Genomic DNA, 19,684 nt, shown 5'->3' with positions numbered 1-19,684 from the left:
CTCGTAATGTGGTGTTCAGACAGTCACAGCCGCAGCGGTCCAACAGCCACTGCGAGGCTGGCAGTTTTCAGACCGTCAGCCTCGTAATCAGACCCATTGTGTTCACCTGTGGCAATATCGGGGTGACAAAATAATCAAGGATCAGCAGCCCAATTTTAGTCACGCATCTGGCAGCATTTGCAGCGGTGTCGGTCCTGACAACGATAGCCATACAAGCCATTGCAGGCATTCTCAGACTGAGCTTTCAAGTGCCCCTAACACGCCTTCGTGTAAGGGATATTTGATATGTATACCCTGGCAATGCGTTTTTACTTTGGGGTTACATTTCCTGTACCCACTTATGGTGGTAGCCACTTTAAAATGGTGCACATATGGTACAGTTGTCACCGGAGTTTTTTTCAGAAGGAGTTTCAGACATAAGAATGAAGGTTGTTTGGGGGAAGGCAGCCGTCATCATAACAGCAATGTCATAATACAGCAAACCTTCTACATTAGCAGTACTAGAGGGATGAAAGTCGGGGTGTTGCACCTGAAATAAGGTCCTATGTATGGAGCAATAGCCGGAAAGGGAATCACGGAATTATCACATATACACTGGAATTTTGTACTACTTTCCAATGGCAGTTGTGAAAGAAAAGGGAAACAGGGAAGCGTTAGATTAGGCAGGAGAGAATAGATTACAAAAAAGAAAACCGAAAAATAAAAAACAAAGTTGAAAAAAATATGTGGCACAATGTCCTCTTCCTTTTTCACAATGGTTACACAGTTGTTTGCAATTACAATTTCAGATTTCTTCTATCAAACACTTTAAAAGGGGGAAGCCGAGACATCTACCGTCCATCCACCGGGGCATCCATGCTGCTGACTGCCATCCACGCCTGTGATGAGGTACAACACGCTTTATCAGATTTGTTATGACCATGTATCCTTGCCTGGGAACCCATTTTGCTCAAACCTAATTAGCAACTTACCTAGCGTAGATAGCAAAAGTAGTACTGAGTGATGTAAGATCATGTCCATAGTGGTCCCTGGTCATTGGAAAATTCTCTTGAAAGTTCGTCTCCTGGGCCAAATGAGCACAGGTTCCTTCTCTGTAGTGGGCGAGGAACTTCTCAATGGGAAAGGCAGGACCCCAATCAGCACTGCACCTTCACTCACAGTGTTCACACTTACATTCCAGTGGATGAACAGCCCTGGAGTACGGCTACAAGACTTGTAATGAGTATTCAATATTCGATAGCCAGGGTTGAGTGCCTCCGTGGTTAGACAGTGCAGGGTGTGGGTAAAGATGAGAGATTAAGGTTAAAGAGCCAGATGTATGACCATTTCATTTTGCGAGTCTCCAATTGTGACTTTTTGCGAGCACTTAGAGACGCGCAAAATGAAATGTACAATTAGCAACTCCCAATGAGGTCGCAAAGACCTACCTCATCAATATTCATGAGGTACGTTGCAATTTGCAACCCCATTGGGATTGGCCAGCACTCATAGGGATGGTGGCCTGCTGGAGACAGCAGACCAACATGTCTGTGACTGCTTTTTTAAATTAAGCAGTTTTTTTTGTAATGCATCTGGTTTTCCTTGAACGGGGTGCATTACAAACAAAAAAAAATAAAAGTTTATTTTTCATTAAAGGAAAACAGGATGCATTACAAACAAAAACATGAAAAGTTTCCTTTTCATTTTTTCAGAGTAAACAGTGGTCTGAGGGTCCACTGCCTGCTCGGAAAAATTATTGGCACCCCCATTCACAAAGGGGAAGGGATCCCTTGGGGACCCCTTCCTGATTGCGAATAGGTTACCACCAACTTGGAGTTGGTGGTATATCCGATTGTTTTGTGACTGCATTCATGGTCGCAAAACAATCGTACATGCCTTGGCGACTCGCTATTTGGAAGGGACGCCCTGGGCACACCCCTTCCAAATAAGGACTAGAAGACCTATTTTGAGATTTGGTAAATAGATTACTGAATCGCAAAATAGCATTGGTACATACCTAAATGCTATTTTCTGGTTGCAAACGGCCTGATTCTATGAATTGGGCCATTTGCAAGCAGAAAATAGCTTCACACATCTGGCCCAAAGTCTGGTTGTCGTGGTCCAACCCATGTCAAAATCACAAAGGATCACTGGAAATATTATAACTATTACATGTGCTGCTTCTCTTCGATTGCCCCCCTCTGGGCACCACTTCACCCAGCTGCAGAACTGCTTCTTTGGCGGTTAAAACAAAGCTCTGCACATCTGGCACCTGGCCAACAGGCATATATCATATTCACTTCCTGCATGCTTGCGCACTTCTAATGTGAAGAAGCTTGCTGCAAGAGACCAAGGGCCAGATGTTTGAAAGCCTTTCTCCAGTTGCAAATGGATCATCGGGCCGTTGGCGACCGGGAAAAGGCTTTTCCCTCTTGTAACAATCCTATTCTGCGATTCTGCGAGTCGGTTACCTGTTACCAACTCGCAAAATAGGTTTGCGAGTTGCTATTAGGAAGAGGCATGCCAAGGCCATCCCTTCCTCATTGCGAGTCACAAAGGGATGTAAGATTGTTTTGCGACTGTGAATGCGGTCGCAAAACGATTGCAATTACCACCAACTTCAAGTTGGTGGTAACCAATTTTCAAACAGGAACCCTTTGTGAATGGAAGCAAAAATATGTTTTCAATGCAGGTAGTGGTCTCACGGACCACTGCCTACTCTGAAAAAAAGAAAAGAAAACTTTTCATTTATTTTTTAAATGCATCCTCTTTTGCTTTAAGGAAAACGGGCTGCATTAAAAAAAAACTTCATTTGAAACGCAGTCAAAGACATAGTGGTCTGCTGTCCTAAGCAGGTCACCATCACAGTGCGTGCAGCCATTCTCAATGGGGTCGCAAATTGCGACCTGCCTCATGAATGTTGATGATGGTTGAAAATTAAGTATACAGGCGAGATAGATATATCTCATGATATAAATCTCAAATGAAAAAACAAATTACTCACTTGGAGACACTTATTGTCTATTTTATTTTCTATTACTCTGTTCTTTCGTAGCTTTTCCCCACCACCGATCAAAAAATGTGTTTATATCTTTGACATGAACAATAAGGAAACAAACAAATGATCCACATATACAACATGCAACAAAACTGTCACAAAATTCCAACAATCAAAAATCAAAAAAGAAGAAAACAGAAAAACAAAGTTTTTTTGCACTGGAGTCTTTTTTTCTATACAAGCTGCTGCTCTTTCCTGGCTAGCAGTCTGCTGTAATGGTTGGGTAATGTTGTTGGGTATCGGTTTTTAGGTTAATGTTCGTCCTATATGCCTTTGAGACCGTCCATTTCTTTTCTAGTCATTGGTTTATAAATTCCAAAAACATTCCTCCGAAGTCTGTATTGTCGACGCGTTTTGGCCTGTAAGGATTATCTGGCCTCTTTAGGACGTAACACTCAGTGCCTATATTTTAAAATAGCGTTTGTATCATTATCTTTGGGCATCACATATAAGTACCTTATATACCGCCAGTGTTGAGAGTTACATTGTTCACCCTTGCATATACACCGTAAATGTGTGTTTTAAAAATGGTTGAACATATCATTTTCTTTAGGTGTCACTCATAAATAGTTTTAAAGCCGCCAATGTTGAAAGACACATTGTTCACCCTTAGATATACACCATAGGTGTTTACTTTGAGATTAAAGGACACTCCATGCTCATGGTTATTAAATTCTGAACATAAACAGAAAGATTTTTAATTATTCAAACATGCATAGTTCGCGTGTGACTTAATGTTTTGTTGTAATAATTTATTGGTATTGATTAAAAAATTAAAAAAATTAAAAATATGTGTATTATAATATCTTAAATTGGTGCCAAGCGGGGGGCTGATTGCAGAATTTACCTACGCCCGCATCGTGCTGCATACCTGTGTGCCCCTGTGGTCCTCGTGGCAGCTGTTCCTTCTGCTGGCCTCCACGTCTCCCCCCGCCGTCGCCTGACATCGCGACCGCTGTGTGGGGGGAACGTTTAACGGGACAGGACGGGACTACATTACCCAGGTCCCCTTGCACCCCGGAAGCGGAACCAACGCATTTTGCGTGCCCGAAGGCGCTATTAAACTGATCCTGCCCCTGGCTGAGCGGGGGCTGATTGCAGAATTTACCTACGCCCGCATCGTGCTGCATACCTGTGTGCCCCTGTGGTCCTCGGGGCTGCTGTTCCTTCTGCTGGCCTCCACGTCTCCCCCCCGCCGTCGCCTGACATCGCGACCGCTGTGTGGGGGGAACGTTTGACGGGACAGGACGGGACTACATTACCCAGGTCCCCTTGCACCCCGGAAGCGGAACCAACGCATTTTGCGCGCCCGAAGGCGCTATTAAACTGATCCTGCCCCCCGCTTCGCGGGACCGCGCGCGGACCGCGCCGGGCTAAGCCCGGGCAAAGGGCGGGCCGTTGTGTGCCCGTTAGGGGGCCGGAAGGGGTCGGGTTGGGCCAATTCGCTAAGCTGTTAATTGCTTCTATCTAATCTGTTAATGCTTTAGTAAGCTGTATACTTGGGCCTTCTGGGTCATATACACTTGTTGTTTTGTGTTATTGCTGATATATGTAGGCGCCCTATATTTTGTTACAATATAAAAGTTTTGTGTAGGGCAGGGCTATACATACTAGACAGTCCATCGAGTATTTTATTAATACTAGTAGTGGTTGTTATATACGTGAGGGTGGTGTAGAATGGCTAAAAATATTTCCACCCTGGATAATTATTTGGTTAAAATGGTGAGCAAGATAAACATTGATAGAAGGAAATCCTTAGGGAAGGGGTCCACCTCAGAAATTCTTTCTTCTGTAGACGATGGCAGCAGTTCTATTATGGTGGATCCCCTTAATATTGAAGCTTTCCCTTTGGAAAACTCAGCCATTTTACCCTTAGTTTTAGAACCACCAATTCAAGACCCATTGGAGCCCCCGAGTGAGTCCGCATTGTCTCACTCTCCTCCTAAGAGAGCTGTTAGAAAATGCAGAAAAACGCAAATTAAGCGGGGGAACGTACATCTTAAACCAACGATAGAATATGGTCATAGAAGTAATGTAGCTAATAACGAGATTATAATTAATAAGGACGACGTGAATTGTGATCTCTTGGGTCACATCGCTAAGCTATTTGAGGAAAAACTAGACCATATGACTAAACCTCTTATGGAAAAAATTGAATTGCTATCTATGGAGGTATCTAGGTTGGGTGGTCTTTTAGATAAGATGTGTAAGGAACAGACTATGAAACAATCTGAGTTACCCGTCCATCCCGGTAACTCTGCACAATTGGCTGTAGCACAGAGGTCATGTTTACCAGAATCTAGGGAGCCACCACGTATGGTGGATAGTACCTCACATATAAAAGCAGCTGCACCTAATATCGTAAGGTACACTACTCCCGTGAACAGACCAAATCATATTAATCTCCCACCTGATTGTGAACCATATGTCATAGTCCTTTCGAATGTTCCTCCCTTAGACCCAACAGCAATGAATTTCCGTGAGGAATCACATGATTCTCTCAAACGGAAATCAGTTGCTTGGTTAAACAAAAATTGTGGTTTCCCCCCACATCTATCCGATCATATACTGTCCACTAGACGGGTATCATGGATCGGAAACGCGAAGAAAAAATGTAAGGGGGATTGTGTAATTATTAACTTTAGGCACCCTCAACATGTTGCGACTGTTCTTCTTAGAGCAGCTTCTTTGGATGTAGAGGAGTCTGACGTGGGTGTGCATTCTCTGGGTTATTTTTATAGACATTTAGCCAGTACATCAGGATTTTCTAAAACACACAGACTCTTGACTAATAGAAGAAACGCAAATCTTTATATTCCAATTGAAAATAGACTTTCGGTACTGAGTACTTTGGATGAAAACGATTGACTCCCACGAGTAGGGGAATCTATCACAGAAATGTTAGTATACACCCAGACGTGGGAACAAAAACAGAGTATAGAATATTTAGCACCGAAACTTATAGTACCTTCGAGCCCCAGAAATTCATGGACAGTTAAATTGGTAAACTGCGTTAAATCCCCTTATTCTATTTTGAGTGAGGTAATCAGCTTGGGCGTACCTGATAAGTGCCTCACAGTGACTATGGAGGTTAATGACGTTAGTAAAGATTATAATCAAGACAAAGAGTTAAATCCTTTTGTTGAACTAGAGGATGTTATAGAAAACGACAACCTACCAATAGTATTAGATTCACCCTGTGTAAAAGGGAAAACAAATATTAGATTGATATCTTGGAATATAGCTGGCTTAGCCAGGAACCTTGAGGATGTGGTATGGTGTTCCTATATTGAGAATTACAATATCATATTCCTACAGGAAACTTGGATGGTAGAAACCCCCCATAGGTTGGGGTATAAAACATACTGTTCTTATGCTATTCCATCAACTAGAGGTAGAGCCTCAGGGGGGCTGGTTATCTGGGTTAAAGTGACTCTAGAAATAGATGTCACCCAGTTATCCATCCCCTCTCCGGACCTACTAGGCCTTAAAATTGATACAAGAGGGAAAGAAACTATACATTTAATAAATATATATAATAGACCGTCCCCATCTAACAAGGAATCAGAGGTGGTAGAACTCTTGGATTCCTTTTTAGATTCATTAGGAGATAATGTAAAGGTGTTAGTTGGTGGGGATTTTAACTGTAAATATGAGCCTGTCTTGGGGTTGGAAAAATTACTTGATGAACAAGATGCTGCTAATGATATCTTGCCCTTAGAATCTGCAAGTTCAGCTAAAAGCACAAAAGCCGCCTTACAGATTTTACAGTTGACTGTGGTACATGATCTAAGGGCTTGTAATGGTCGATTCCGATCAGACAGACCAGCAGCTCCAACCTATTTTAAGGGAAATTCCAGGTCACATATAGATTTTGTAATGGCTACCCGGAATATATGGGACCAAATAACTGATTTCAAGATCGACCATAGGACGGAGAGTGATCATTTCACCCTCCAACTATGGCTAGACTCTCAATCATTTATTATTAGATCCGAAGAAGAGACCCTATTAAATACCACGGTCACGGAGCTAGAGGTAACCAATAACAGGCGTGCTCTAAGATGGCCATATATCTTGGGAACAGAAAAGACGCTGATAAATATTTACAATGTATTTACTGAAACGGTAGGAGACTTACAGTCAGCATTAGTGGGAACACAAGGTGTTCTTGATTTACATCTTAAGCTGGTGGATGCACTAACTCCACTATTGAGTAAAATTTATAAAAAAGATGGTAATAGGATAAGGAACCATCTAGAGACAGCGAACCCATGGTACAATAAAGATTGTCGAATAGCAAAATCAAGACTGATCCAGGCAGTAAAATCCGGGAACTGTTTGGATATAAAAAGCGGTACTCTAGCCTATAAAAACACTATGGCCCAAGCTAAAAAAGTATGGGATGAAAGTTTTTGGGAGGATCTCTTGAATGCAGCTAAGTTACGGGATCAGAGCATCTTCTGGAATTTAATCGCTAAGGGAAATAAGCAGGGTAGATCAACAAAGGATATTTTCCTAGATGAAAATACTTGGTGTGATCACTTCACTAAGCTCTATGCTAACAAAAAGGAGAGTTTGTCCTTCGGGGACTATGAGACAAACTTAGAAATGAGTACTGCTCCATTACTTTTTAGTTTAGAAGAAACTAATAAGGCTTTATCAGCTGTGAAAATGGGCAAAGCCCCAGGCCCTGATAAAATTCCCGGCGATCTACTAAAATATGATGTGGATGTGTGGGGGCCTTATATAAATTACCTGAGTAATTCCATTGTGGCAGGCACACCGATCCCCGATTCATGGAAAGGGGCAGAAATCATAACAATTTTTTAAAAAGGTGATCGCTATGATCCAAGTAATTACCGCCCAATAAGTTTAATAGACATTTTACAAAAGATATATGCCAGACACATTTTAAATAGGCTTATAGATTGGATTGAAGAGACTAAAATACTAACCAAATATCAGGCTGGTTTTAGAATAAAAATCAGTACGGTTGACCAGGTGTTTAGGTTTATGTGCATCTGTTGGAAGTATATAAACATAAGGAATGGTAGTCTCTATGTGGCATTTGTGGATCTAAGGGCAGCCTTTGATCTTGTTCCGCGCAATTTGTTGTGGATTACATTAAGGAAAATGGCGGTCCCTGGGGAACTACTTAAAGAACTTATCAAGCTTCACACAGGGAACTATGCAAAAATTAGATGGGGAAAAGAAGGTGAAACCTCAAGGGCCATACCTGTAGATCGTGGTGTGCGCCAAGGTTGCGTGTTAGCACCTACACTCTTCTCATTATATGTTAATGATATTCCGAGCTATTTAAGGAATTGTGTACATGACTCCCCGAAGCTAGGTGGTGAGCCGGTTACGGCATTATTATTTGCCGATGATACCATCCTTATTTCTCAAACTCCGAGAGGCTTGCAAAATTTGGGAGACTCTTTCCAGAAGTATTGTGTGGGGAAAGGGCTAGAAATAAATCCTACCAAAACTAAGTATATGTCCATAAACCCCAAGAAATCCCTCAGGAATAATCTGTCCTTGGAGAATCAAAAACTGGAACAGGTAGGGAGTTTTAATTATTTGGGGTTAATGCTGGATAGTAACCTGTCCTGGAAAGGACAGATGGATAAAAGAATCTTATCCCTTAAACAAAACTCAATGCCTATTTTAAAAGTACACAGAGCTAGCTATTCTAAAGCAATCTCACCGGCACTCGAAGTAAATAAAGCAAAGGCCCAATCGGCCGCCCTTTATGGTCCTGAACTCTGGGGTTACTATTGTAATAATAATTTTGGAAAAACGGAAAACCACTTTGTACGAAGGCTACTTAAAATACCGACGAGAACTCCTCTAGTCCCTGTTTTCCTTGATATTAACCTTAAAAGAGCAGATTATCAAGCATTATTAAGACCATTGCTGTATTGGGTTAGGTTATGGGTAACCCCGGAGTTGAGTGATTACAAGAGTGGATTGACTGAATTAACTCAGATAGATGGTCATATGAATACCCCTTGGTTAAAATATGTATCTAAGTGGTATGAGAGATTAGGTTTATCACACCTATGGGATGTTCCTCAGAATATGACAATATGTACCAGGAAATATGTAAAGGACACCTTTTGGTCTTATGTCAACGGAGAGCTATTGCATAGTTCATCGATTGGTATTCTGACTCTGAATTTTTTTAACATAAAAGACACACCTAATTTCGAACAATTTTTGGATGAGATCGGTCCTCCACTGGCAAAAACACTATGGTGGTCATTCCGACCTAGGCGGGCGGCGGTTGCCGCCCGCCCGTCGGAAGCCGCCTGAATACCGCCCCGCGGTCAATAGACCGCGAGGGGTATTCTGACTTTCCCGCTGGGCCGGCGGGCGATCTGATTCAGATCGCCCGCCGGCCCAGCGGGAAAGCGCCTTCCACAAGGAAGCCGGCTCGGAATCGAGCCGGCGGAGTGGAAGGCGTGCGACGGGTGCAGCAGCACCCGTCGCGCTTTTCAGTGTCTGCATCGCAGACACTGAAAAGCCTAGTTGGGCCCTGTTAGGGGGCCCCTGCCGTGCCCATGCCATGGGCATGGGCACGGCAGGGGCCCCCAGGGGCCCCGCGACCCCCCCTACCGCCATCCTGTTCATGGCGGCTTTCCCGCCATGAACAGGATGGCGGTAGGGGGGGGTCAGAATCCCCTCGGCGGCGCAGCGAGCTGCGCCGCCTTGGAGGATTCTAAGGGTCAGTGGAAAACCGGCGGGAAACCGCCGGTTTTCCCGTTCTGACCGCGGCCAAAGCGCCGCGGTCAGAATGACCAAGGGAGCACCGCCGGCCTGTCGGCGGTGCTCCCGCCCCCGTTGGCCCTGGCGGTAGAGAACCGCCAGGGTCAGAATGAGGGCCTATATCTACAGTTTAGGTATGGGGTCTTACAGACTAATGCATACACATGCATTTGGGGAGGGGTAAAAGGTTGTGGATTGTGCACTCTCTGTACCTTAGGGGCTAAAGAAGATGTTGTTCATCTACTCTTCTTTTGCCCAGTATACAAGAATCCAAGGGATTGTTGGATCAAACCCGTTTGTAAATATGTGGGGGTTAGATCCTACAAAGAAGCAGAGCGCATATTTCAGTCTAATACTTCACAATTAGTGGTGTTTGGCACGAGTAGATTTTTATTTAATGTGTACCTTATCAGAAAACGATTTGGTCACAAACTGTAATATTTTGTTAGGTGGGCCGCTCTTTCCCTTCCTTGTATAGGTATATGATGCACTGTTTCTTCGATCCAAGTTAATTAATTTTTTAGTTCTGGCTTTTAATTAATTTATAAATTGTTATTTATAGTTTTATACGCGGTACTGCTTAATCATGGAGACATCCATATATTTCTTGCCAACTGTATGTATTGTATCTTATATCTAATTGTAAAATGTATATATGTATGTTGTATTCATCTCTTGTCTTGACTTTTATGGCAATATTTGCCGAAATAAAGTTTAACGAACGAACGAGAACGAATTGGTGCCATAACGACTGACCTTATTTTTTTGAAATATCCAAGCATATTTATTTATCTATATATTTTCATTGCTCTCGCTCTGTTAAGGGCACTGTGATCATAAATGCTCTGTTAGAGCCATACAGGTCATTTGTATTCACTACAATATATGGCTGTTTGCCATCTTACTTACATTCAATATGTTGTGGCAAAAGGTCCTTTGGAGACGGGCTGCCTTATGTGTTCTCACTTATTTACGGGGCACTGTAATCATAAATGCTCTGTTAGAGCCATACTAATCATTCATATCATATACATTATGGAGCCGTTTTATCATGCGCGCTCTTACCTAAGTTAATATGTAAAATTATGAAGGCTAGCCGTCTCCTGTGATTCCGCTCAGGCGTACCGTAGTGTTTTCCACGTGTCTCCGTCGCCATGTGTGCAGTCGAGAACATTTTCTCATATTTAAATCCTTTCCGGCCAATGGCCAGGAAAGGAACCAAAAGTGAAGATGGGCTTCGGATGTGTAATCTAGTTATCCTTGTAAAAAAAGGCAGACATCTTAGTGTGTATGTCCGGTATTTAATCCTCCTGTCTTTTATTATTATAATAGCTGTGTTTTTATGTCAGCGATGTCTGCTTTTTTCAAGATAAAGTGTCACATAAATTTTCACTGCTTTCTAAAGTTTACTTGTTCTCCTAATGGTTATTAGAGTCGAACAAAGGTTGTAGGGCCCATCTGCAGCCATGTTTTTATGATGGTGCAAGCTGATGTTTTTGAAGAAAGTGGACACAATGGGGGTCATTACGACCTCGGCGGTCTTTTTGCAATACCGCCGAGGTACCGCCGTGCTGAAGACCACCAGTGGTGGCGGTCTTCCGCGCATTATGACCGCTGGCAGCCCGCCGTCCTTTTTTGTACGGAAAGCCGCCAGCAAGCATACTGGCGGACGGCGGGAAAGTGGAGGTTGCTCAACCTCCACCACTACGTCAACAGAACACCGCCCACTGAATCACGTCCCATGATTCGGTGCAGCGGTGCTCTGGTGACGGTGTTCTGGTGGCGGAGCTGCCCCCATGGATCCCGTCCCCCCCGGAGGATCAACAGACAAGGTAAGTTGATCGTCCATTAGAGAAGGGGGTGGGGGTGTGTTGTGTGCGTTCATGGGGGTGTGTGTGTGAGAGTATAGAGGGGGTGAGTGAGTGAGTGTATGCGTGCGGGGGGTGTTGTGTGTATGGGAAATGTGTGCGGGTCGGATGGTGTGCATGTCTGTCTGTATGTGTGCGGGTATGTGTTGTCAGGGTGTATGTGTGCGTGTAGGGGTGTGTATATGTGCATGTTGGGGGTGTGTGCGTGTAGGGGTCTGTATATGTGCATGTTCGCGGTGGGGAGGGGGATTGTGCCACCTTTGTGGGGTGGCAGGGCGATGGGGGGTGGGTGGGAGGATTCATAGGGGGTAGCGGGGGTGGGGGAGACCTCTATCAGTGCCAGGGAAGGAGTTCCCTGGCACTGATAGTGCCTACCGCCATGGATCTCATGGCGGTTCCCAACCACCCGAGATCCATGGTGGTATGCAGGGTCCTGATACCGTCGGCGGTCTAGTGATGACCGCTGGGCTGGAGACCGCAATCTCCAGCCCATCGGTCTTCACCGCCATGGCGGTTGGAATGGTGAAGTGGCTGTTTGCGGTCTTACCGCCGCTTTACCACCGACCGCCAGGGTCGTAATGACCCCCAATGTCTCCTATTCCTTTATCAAGGACCACAATTCATCTAAATCATTCAGGCCTCTTCTTACAGTATTGTATTTTTAAATTAATCAAACCTCCATTTTGCATAAAATGGAGGCATGGTCTTTGCCTGTCTGTGATTTCTCCACTACATATGAAACTGACCATCTTAGTTCGTCATCTTGATGGTCCTTCTCAATGTAATGTTCAACAAGAGGGGTATTTCTTATTTTGCATCGAATTCTGGACATATATTGCAAAATACGTGTTTTTACTGGCTGTGTGGTTTGTCCAATGTATGTCCACTTACATGGACAGTTAATGCAGTTTACTACATTTTTTGTGTTACAATTGGAGAAGCAACATTGTTGGTGATTCTTGCCATTCAGTTCGATAGTTTTTGTGTTTTCAGTATATTTGCATGCTATGCAATTGTTACATTTGAAATGTCCAATTAGAGGGGGGAAGCCTAACATATCTCTCAGATTTTTGTTTTGTTTATTCGACGTGAAGGCAGCGTGTACTAATGTGATGCGAATATTTTTGCCCCTTTTGAAAGAAAAGAGGGGTTTCTGTAAGCCTAATGGATACAGTATTTTCCAGTTTTTTTTCTATGAAAAGGGGCAAAAATATTCGCAACACATTAGTACACGCTGCCTTCACGTCGAATAAACAAAAATTACATTAGGAGAACAAGTAAACTTTAGAAAACAGTGAAAATGTATGTGACAGAAGAACACAGCTATTATAACAATAAAAGATAGGAGGATTAAATACCGGACATACACACTAAGATGGCCGCCTTTTATTACAAGGATAACTAGATTACACATCCGAAACCCATCTTCACTTTTGGTTCCTTTCCCGGCCATTGGCCGGAAGGGATTTAAATACGAGAAAATGTTCTCGACGACACACACGCGAAGGACACACGTGGAAAACACTACAGCACGCCCGAGCGGAATCACAGGAGACAGCTAGACTTCATAATTTTACATATTAATGTAGGTAAGAGCGTGCATGATCAAACGGCTCCATAATGTATACGATATGAATGATTAGTATGGCTCTAACAGAGCATTTATGATTACAGTGCCCCTTAAATAAGCGAGAACACATAAGGCAGCCTGTCTCCAAAGGACCTTTTTCCACGACATATTGAATGTAAGTAAGATGGCAAACAGCCTTATATTGTAGTGAATACAAATGACCTGTATGACTCTAACAGAGCATTTATGATTACAGTGCCCTTAACAGAGCGCGAGCAATGAACAGCTGAAGATATTATAATACATATTTTTCAGTTTTTTAATCAAAACCAATAAATTATTACAACAAAACATTAAGGGCCAGATGTAGCAAAGGGTTTTTCCCATTCTGTGTCAATGGGAAAATGTGTTCGTACATATGGCCCTAAGTCACACGCAAACTATGCATGTTTGAATAATTAAAAATCTTTCTGTTTATGTTCAGAATTTAATAACCATGAGCATGGAGTGTCCTTTAATATCAAAGTACACACCTATGGTGTATATCTAAGGGTGAACAATGTGTCTTTCAACATTGGCGGCTTTAAAACTATTTATAAGTGACAGCTAAAGAAAATGATATGTTCAAATATTTTTAAAACACACATTTACGGTGTATATGCAAGGGTGAACAGTGTAACTCTCAACACTGGCTGTACATAAAGTACTTATATGTGATGCCCAAAGATAATGATACAAACGCTATTTTAAAATATAGGCACTGAGTGTTACGTCCTGAAGAGGCCAGATAATCCTTACAGGCCGAAACGCGTCAACAATACAGACTTCGGAGGAATGTTTTTGGAATTTATAAACCAATGACTAGAAAAGGAATGGACGGTAGCAAAAGGCACATAGGACGAACATTAACCTAAAAAACGATACCCAACGACATTACCTCCATTACAGCAGACTGCTAGCCAGAAAAGAGCAGCAGCTTGTATAGAAAAAAAGACTCCAGTGCAAAAAAACTTTGTTTTTCCGTTTTCTTCTTATTTGATTTTTGATTGTTGGAATTTTGTGACAATCTGTGTTGCATGTTGTATATGTGGATCATTTGTTTGTTTCCTTATTGTTCATGTCAAAGATATAAACACATTTTTTGATCGGTGGTGGGGAAAAGCTACGAAAGAATAGAGTAATAGTTTTTGAAAATAAAATAGACAATAAGTGTCTCCAAGTGAGTAATTTGTTTTCTCATTTGAGATTTATATCATGAGATATATCTATCTCGCCTGTATACTTAATTTTCAACCGTGTTTCAGTCCAGATACAGTGGAGTTACAGGGCTTCCCCGCTAGGTTAACAATCATGAATATTGATGGGGCAGTTTTTTTGCGACCCCATTGGGAATTGCAAACAGTGTTAAATACTCTGTTATACATCCCAGTTTGCGATTAACTAATAGCGAATCGCTAAGATTCACTATTAGGAAATCACAAATTAATACTTATTTACAACTGGCTCCAAGACCTTTTTTTCCTTTATTTTTGTATATTTTAACACTCTGATTTCCTTTCTCTTCAAGTAATGTAGACATATTTTAAGGGTTAAAGCCGTGTTCGGTGTGACACCAGCTGTCTGCAGCATCTGACGCACAGTACCGCTCTGTCTCTTCTTTCAGGAACAAAGAATTGCTGCTTACAAGCTCCTAGTGTCCGAGCCACACAGAAGCATCTGGGCTACGTGCAGAGCTAGGTCTACCTATCCTCCAAGAAATGTAGGATTTTACTATCAGGAAAAATATTCTAGAGATTATACAGGGGCTCGGAAAACAAGCCACTTGCCAACCACTCTTCCTTTCAGTGAGGCACTTGGTAGAGTGCTGATCACATTACTTTGTTAAGATCAACACCACTGACCCGTTGCACTTGGTGCCAGCAATCCCAGGGAGGATGAAAGTGACTGATCACACCATTTTGTCACAGTGCCTCACAACGTGTGTCAGCTAGGTAGAGCTGCCAAGGCACAGACATGGGGCACCCAGAATTTGTGACATTGAGGGGACAGAACCCTCATGTGCCCAGGAGGCTTCTTTGTACAGTCTGTTTGAATACTACTGCCCATTTAGATGCAGTTGTCCTGCTCTGCAGCAGTACTGTGGTATTCAGCCTGTCTCTCCTTCTGAGTCATTGCCCTGAGAGGATGTGCATGCCTCCCATGGCGGACGTGAGCTAGGCCACATAGGCCCTCATTACGACCCTGGCAGTATAGAACCGCCAGGGCTGCTGGACGGGGAGGCACCGCCGACAGGCCAGCGGTGCCCCGCGGGGCATTCTGACCGCGGCGGCTTAGCCGCGGTCAGAGAAGGGAAACCGGCGGTCTCCCGCCGGTTTCCCGCCGGTTTCCCGCTGCCCCCAAGGAATCCTCCAAGCCGGCGCAGCTTGCTGCGCCGGCTTCGGGATTCCGACTCCCCCTCCCGCCATCCAGTTCCTGGCGGTTCTCCCGCCGGGAACCGGATGGCGGGAGGGGGAGTCGCGGGGCCCCCATAAGAGGGCCCCAAAATGTATTTCACTGTCTGCCTTGCAGACAGTGAAATACGCGACGGGTGCAACAGCACCCGTCGCACCTTCCCACTCCGCCGGCTCGATTACGAGCCGGCTTCATCGTGGGAAGGGAGTTTTTCCCTGGGCTGGCGGGCGGTCTTTTGGAGACCGCCCGCCAGCCCAGGGAAAAACTCATAATACCCTCCGCGGTCTTTTGACCGCGGAGCGGTATTATGGAGGGCTGAATTCTGGCGGGCGGCCTCCGCCGCCCGCCAGAATCAGAATCAGGGCCATAGTGTCTGTTGGTTCCAGTGACTCCAGGTGGTTACTTCATGTAGTATGAGATAGCTCCATTCTTGGGCACCCCTTCTTACAGCTACTGCCTGTGAGTTCCTATGGGGTTCCCATTCCTCCTCTTCTTGCCTTGGAACTCAAAGACAATAAGTTGAAACTGAAGGTGGAGGTGCACAAAGAAGTGTTCTGCAAACTAGCTATGCACTTTATAAGGTACTAGAAACAGCTGCAGAAAATCCTGTAAATTAGTTAATTGGCTCATCATAACAGAAAGAGACAAGTGTCCTCTGGGCACATAAGTGCCATGCCAATCTCCCGAAAGCATGGGAGATACCACTTGAAGAAGCATAAGTGCCCCACACATTTGTCTGCTTTGGTTGGTTGCCAGGAGATATTTTGATGGAAAATAGCACAATCCTGGAAGAGCAAATGTTTGAGTAGTACTTTACATTCCCCTCCCAATTCTTTTATCAGATCATAGATTGATGGAAGGCATCACCAGATCGCCCACTGTCATCAGGGTTACAGTTTAGACTAGCAAGTCCATCTTCTCAAGCACATCACAGCAGGTCTCAACACAGAATATCCCCCTGGTAAAGTAAGCTCCTTAGAGGACTAGTGCAGCGGTTCAGACTCACATGATCAGGGTCAACTGGAACTTGGTTTGCCAAACTCTGCTTCCTTCAGGTCTAGGCTCGGTCTGAGCTCAAAGTCTCCCATCATGCTTCTGGTCTTCTGAGCTCTAAATAATTTGTGGATGCTTCAAGTGCTAGCCTAAAAGCCATGAAAATTGTTCTAGCCCATATAGGATTAGTAGCTCCCATGTCAGTAGTGAGACTGGTCCAGCTCCTGGCATTGGAGATCTTGTCTCCCACAGCAACAACCAGCCCTCCTGGTACCCCAGCCTAGTCTCTCCCAGCATTGCTGCTGCCAGCGCAGCAGTCGTACCTGGCTCCACTTCCAGACAACCCATTGAGATCAGGAGGAAATGATGAGCTCCTATCACTCAGGACCCCTCCTCACAAGAAGACATGCTTATATATCCAGATATGATGATAGTATCCATGAGCTTTAAAGTGTCAAATACTAACAAAAATGTCATAAAATCCAGAATTGGAGTGGAGCCTTAACTTTGTGCCCTTGGACCGAAAGGTCATGGCGGACTTAAAGAGTTGGGGGACTCTCCCACTTAATGTGATGGGGAGGGTTGAACCATATGAAATGGTGATTCCGGTGCAATTTGTGCACCTCTTTCACAATTTCCCACGAGCGGTACGCAGTCAGTGGTTGAAGGAGATGGACTCCTTGGCAAAAGCGTTTTTATGGCACAAATCCAGACTGAGAATTGCTCAAGCCAGACGCCAGCAGGCTACGCACAATGGATGCATGACCAATCTCTACTTGCGCGATCTGGCATCTCAAACTCTTGTCATCAATGACTGGTACAGCAGAGGCTGATCTGACCCAGCCTATAGAGTTGAGTTGACCTTGATGGGCTCCATGCTGGGGATGCTTTTTTCACCTCTATACCTGTGTGCTCCTCGAGGTGACCAAGGTGGCCCTTCTCTGCTGGCCTGCAGCTCTTTGATATACAGGCTGAGACTCCAAACTTATGAGGCAGACCTCTTTATGGAGAGGGACCTGGTTGCAGGAAGCAGGGGATCTGGAGGGCTTTACCCATTGGGACCTGATAGGCATCTCCCTGTTGGGGATGTCTGGTCCATCAGCCACATGCACTCCTTTCAGGAGCTTCAATCGGCCTTTGCACTATTGTCCATACAGTTCCATAATTATCTTCAACTGTGACATGCCCTGAGGATGCACATCCCTCCAGTCACTGAGATCCCCGATTGCTGTCCCCTAGAGGTCAAACTCCTGATGGGCGCGCTTCTTAAAGGGAAGATCTCACACATCTATCGCTCCCTGGTGTTTAACGCGCAACATATTTGTGCTGCTGAGAAATCAATGGGAGGAATGGGTTGAAAACTTGGAGGAAGATGACTGGCTGTATGCTAAGATGGCCCCTCATGTTATCACCATCTCATCTAAATTAAGACTAGTACAAGTATACAATTATGGTATGGGCAGCACAAGGGCCCCCATGCCTAGCACCCTTGAAATGCGCACTGTCTGCTCTGAAGACAGTGCACATTTCAAGGGTGCTGGCGCCCCTTGCGTGCGGCAGTATTGCCACCGGCTGTATTATGAACCAGCAACAATGCTGCTGCACCTTCCCCACTGGGCAAGTTCCCGCCCATCAGCCCTGTGGCAAAGTTATAACAGAGCCTGTGGGGAGACCGCCACCTCGATGGAGGTCTCCTCACCACAAGTCTTCTGGCGGCCAAACTCATAATCAGGCCCAAAGTGTCATTACTGATTCAAGTCTGAAGTTGTGAACACTGCTATGGCTGTGTGTGTGTATGCACGCATGTGTCAATCCTTCTGTTCAATAAAGAAAAGTCAAGAGGCATGATCAGAGGGAGGTAAAGTACATTCAGAAACTCTGCTGCAAAGACTTCCTTTACAGGCACTCACTAGGTCTTTTCAAAGTATTAGATTTATTGAGTTAATATATTTAACATTACAGAAGTGATCTAACTAGCAGAAATAGTACCAATCATCAGAAAATAGTATGCACACAGCACATAAATCACCTAAAGAAACAAAATGCAAGCCAAATGAATATAGCATAATCAAATAGCCAAATTGTTAGACTGAGCAACAGAGTGCGCTGTACAAGACCAAAATGAGCTCAAACATGCCTTCTAAAAATGTGCCTGTAAAGTGTGCTTGTAGAATGAATTCTTAATGTGCTGCATGCCAATAAATTCACGTCTTCTTACAGAGGTTTGAGCAATACAAACAATTCATGCATAACACTCGTGTTGACGGTCTGACCGCCATACTCCGGGCCACTCTGACCGCCCAATTAAGACCTGGCAGGCGGACCCACCAGGGGACCACTGTCCCCACCGGGAACATTGTTCCCGATGGGCTGACAGCGGTTTTGGTTGTTGTATCAGCCAGGTGGCACTGAACTCAGCGCCCCCTGGCTGATTGCAACCTTGTTCTCTGCCAGCCTTTTCATGGCGGTTTCCCCACCATGAAAAGGCTAGTGAAGAACAAGTTCAGGGATCACAGTGAGGCCCCGCACTGCCCATGCCGTAAGCATGGGCAGTGTAGGTCCCCCTGCCCAGTGGCTGTCCAGGGGTTCTGGGTGACCCCCAAGGAGCTGAGTGCTATATCGTATCACGGTTCCCGCCAGTCTGACCGGCGGGAAAGCATATTGCAATGTTCTTGCCAGTCAGCCCAGCAGGAACATTGTAATACGCTCGGGGGGGATGCCACGGCCATGGCAGTGGGGTCCTCCCCGCGAGTTTGGTGGTCCCATGGTGGGACTGCCAAACCCATAATGAGGGGCTTTGACTTCTGACACATTCAACACAGTATAGTCTGTCAGCAACAGTAACTGAAATGTTACATGAAAATAAAAGAATGTTATTTTGCTTTCCGTCCAGACACTTGTATCTATAAAATACAAATGCACTGTGATTTTCTGTGTGAGCATTAACATCATTTTCTACCAGAAGGAAAATAACAACTTTTAAATATATTGCAT

At 44.4% G+C, this 19,684-nt stretch overlaps 1 protein-coding gene across 3 annotated transcripts in view; it reads left to right on the top strand.

Annotated features, from left to right (window-relative positions):
• The window catches only part of LOC138245813 (alpha-N-acetylgalactosaminide alpha-2,6-sialyltransferase 2-like), a 577,537-nt gene that overhangs the window by 360,237 nt on the left and 197,616 nt on the right, over positions 1-19,684 (top strand). For all 3 annotated transcript variants that reach the window (XM_069199748.1, XM_069199746.1, XM_069199747.1), the window contains exon 8: positions 789-888. In XM_069199748.1, coding sequence (XP_069055849.1) covers positions 789-888 — 100 coding nt within the window. The remainder of the gene's footprint in view (positions 1-788; positions 889-19,684) is intronic.

The sequence above is a fragment of the Pleurodeles waltl genome, chromosome 7, assembly GCF_031143425.1.
Source record: "Pleurodeles waltl isolate 20211129_DDA chromosome 7, aPleWal1.hap1.20221129, whole genome shotgun sequence".
In the NCBI taxonomy this organism is placed as follows: domain Eukaryota; kingdom Metazoa; phylum Chordata; class Amphibia; order Caudata; family Salamandridae; genus Pleurodeles; species Pleurodeles waltl.
Note: the sequence above shows the minus strand (reverse complement) of the source record. Positions and strands in the feature narration are given on the sequence as shown.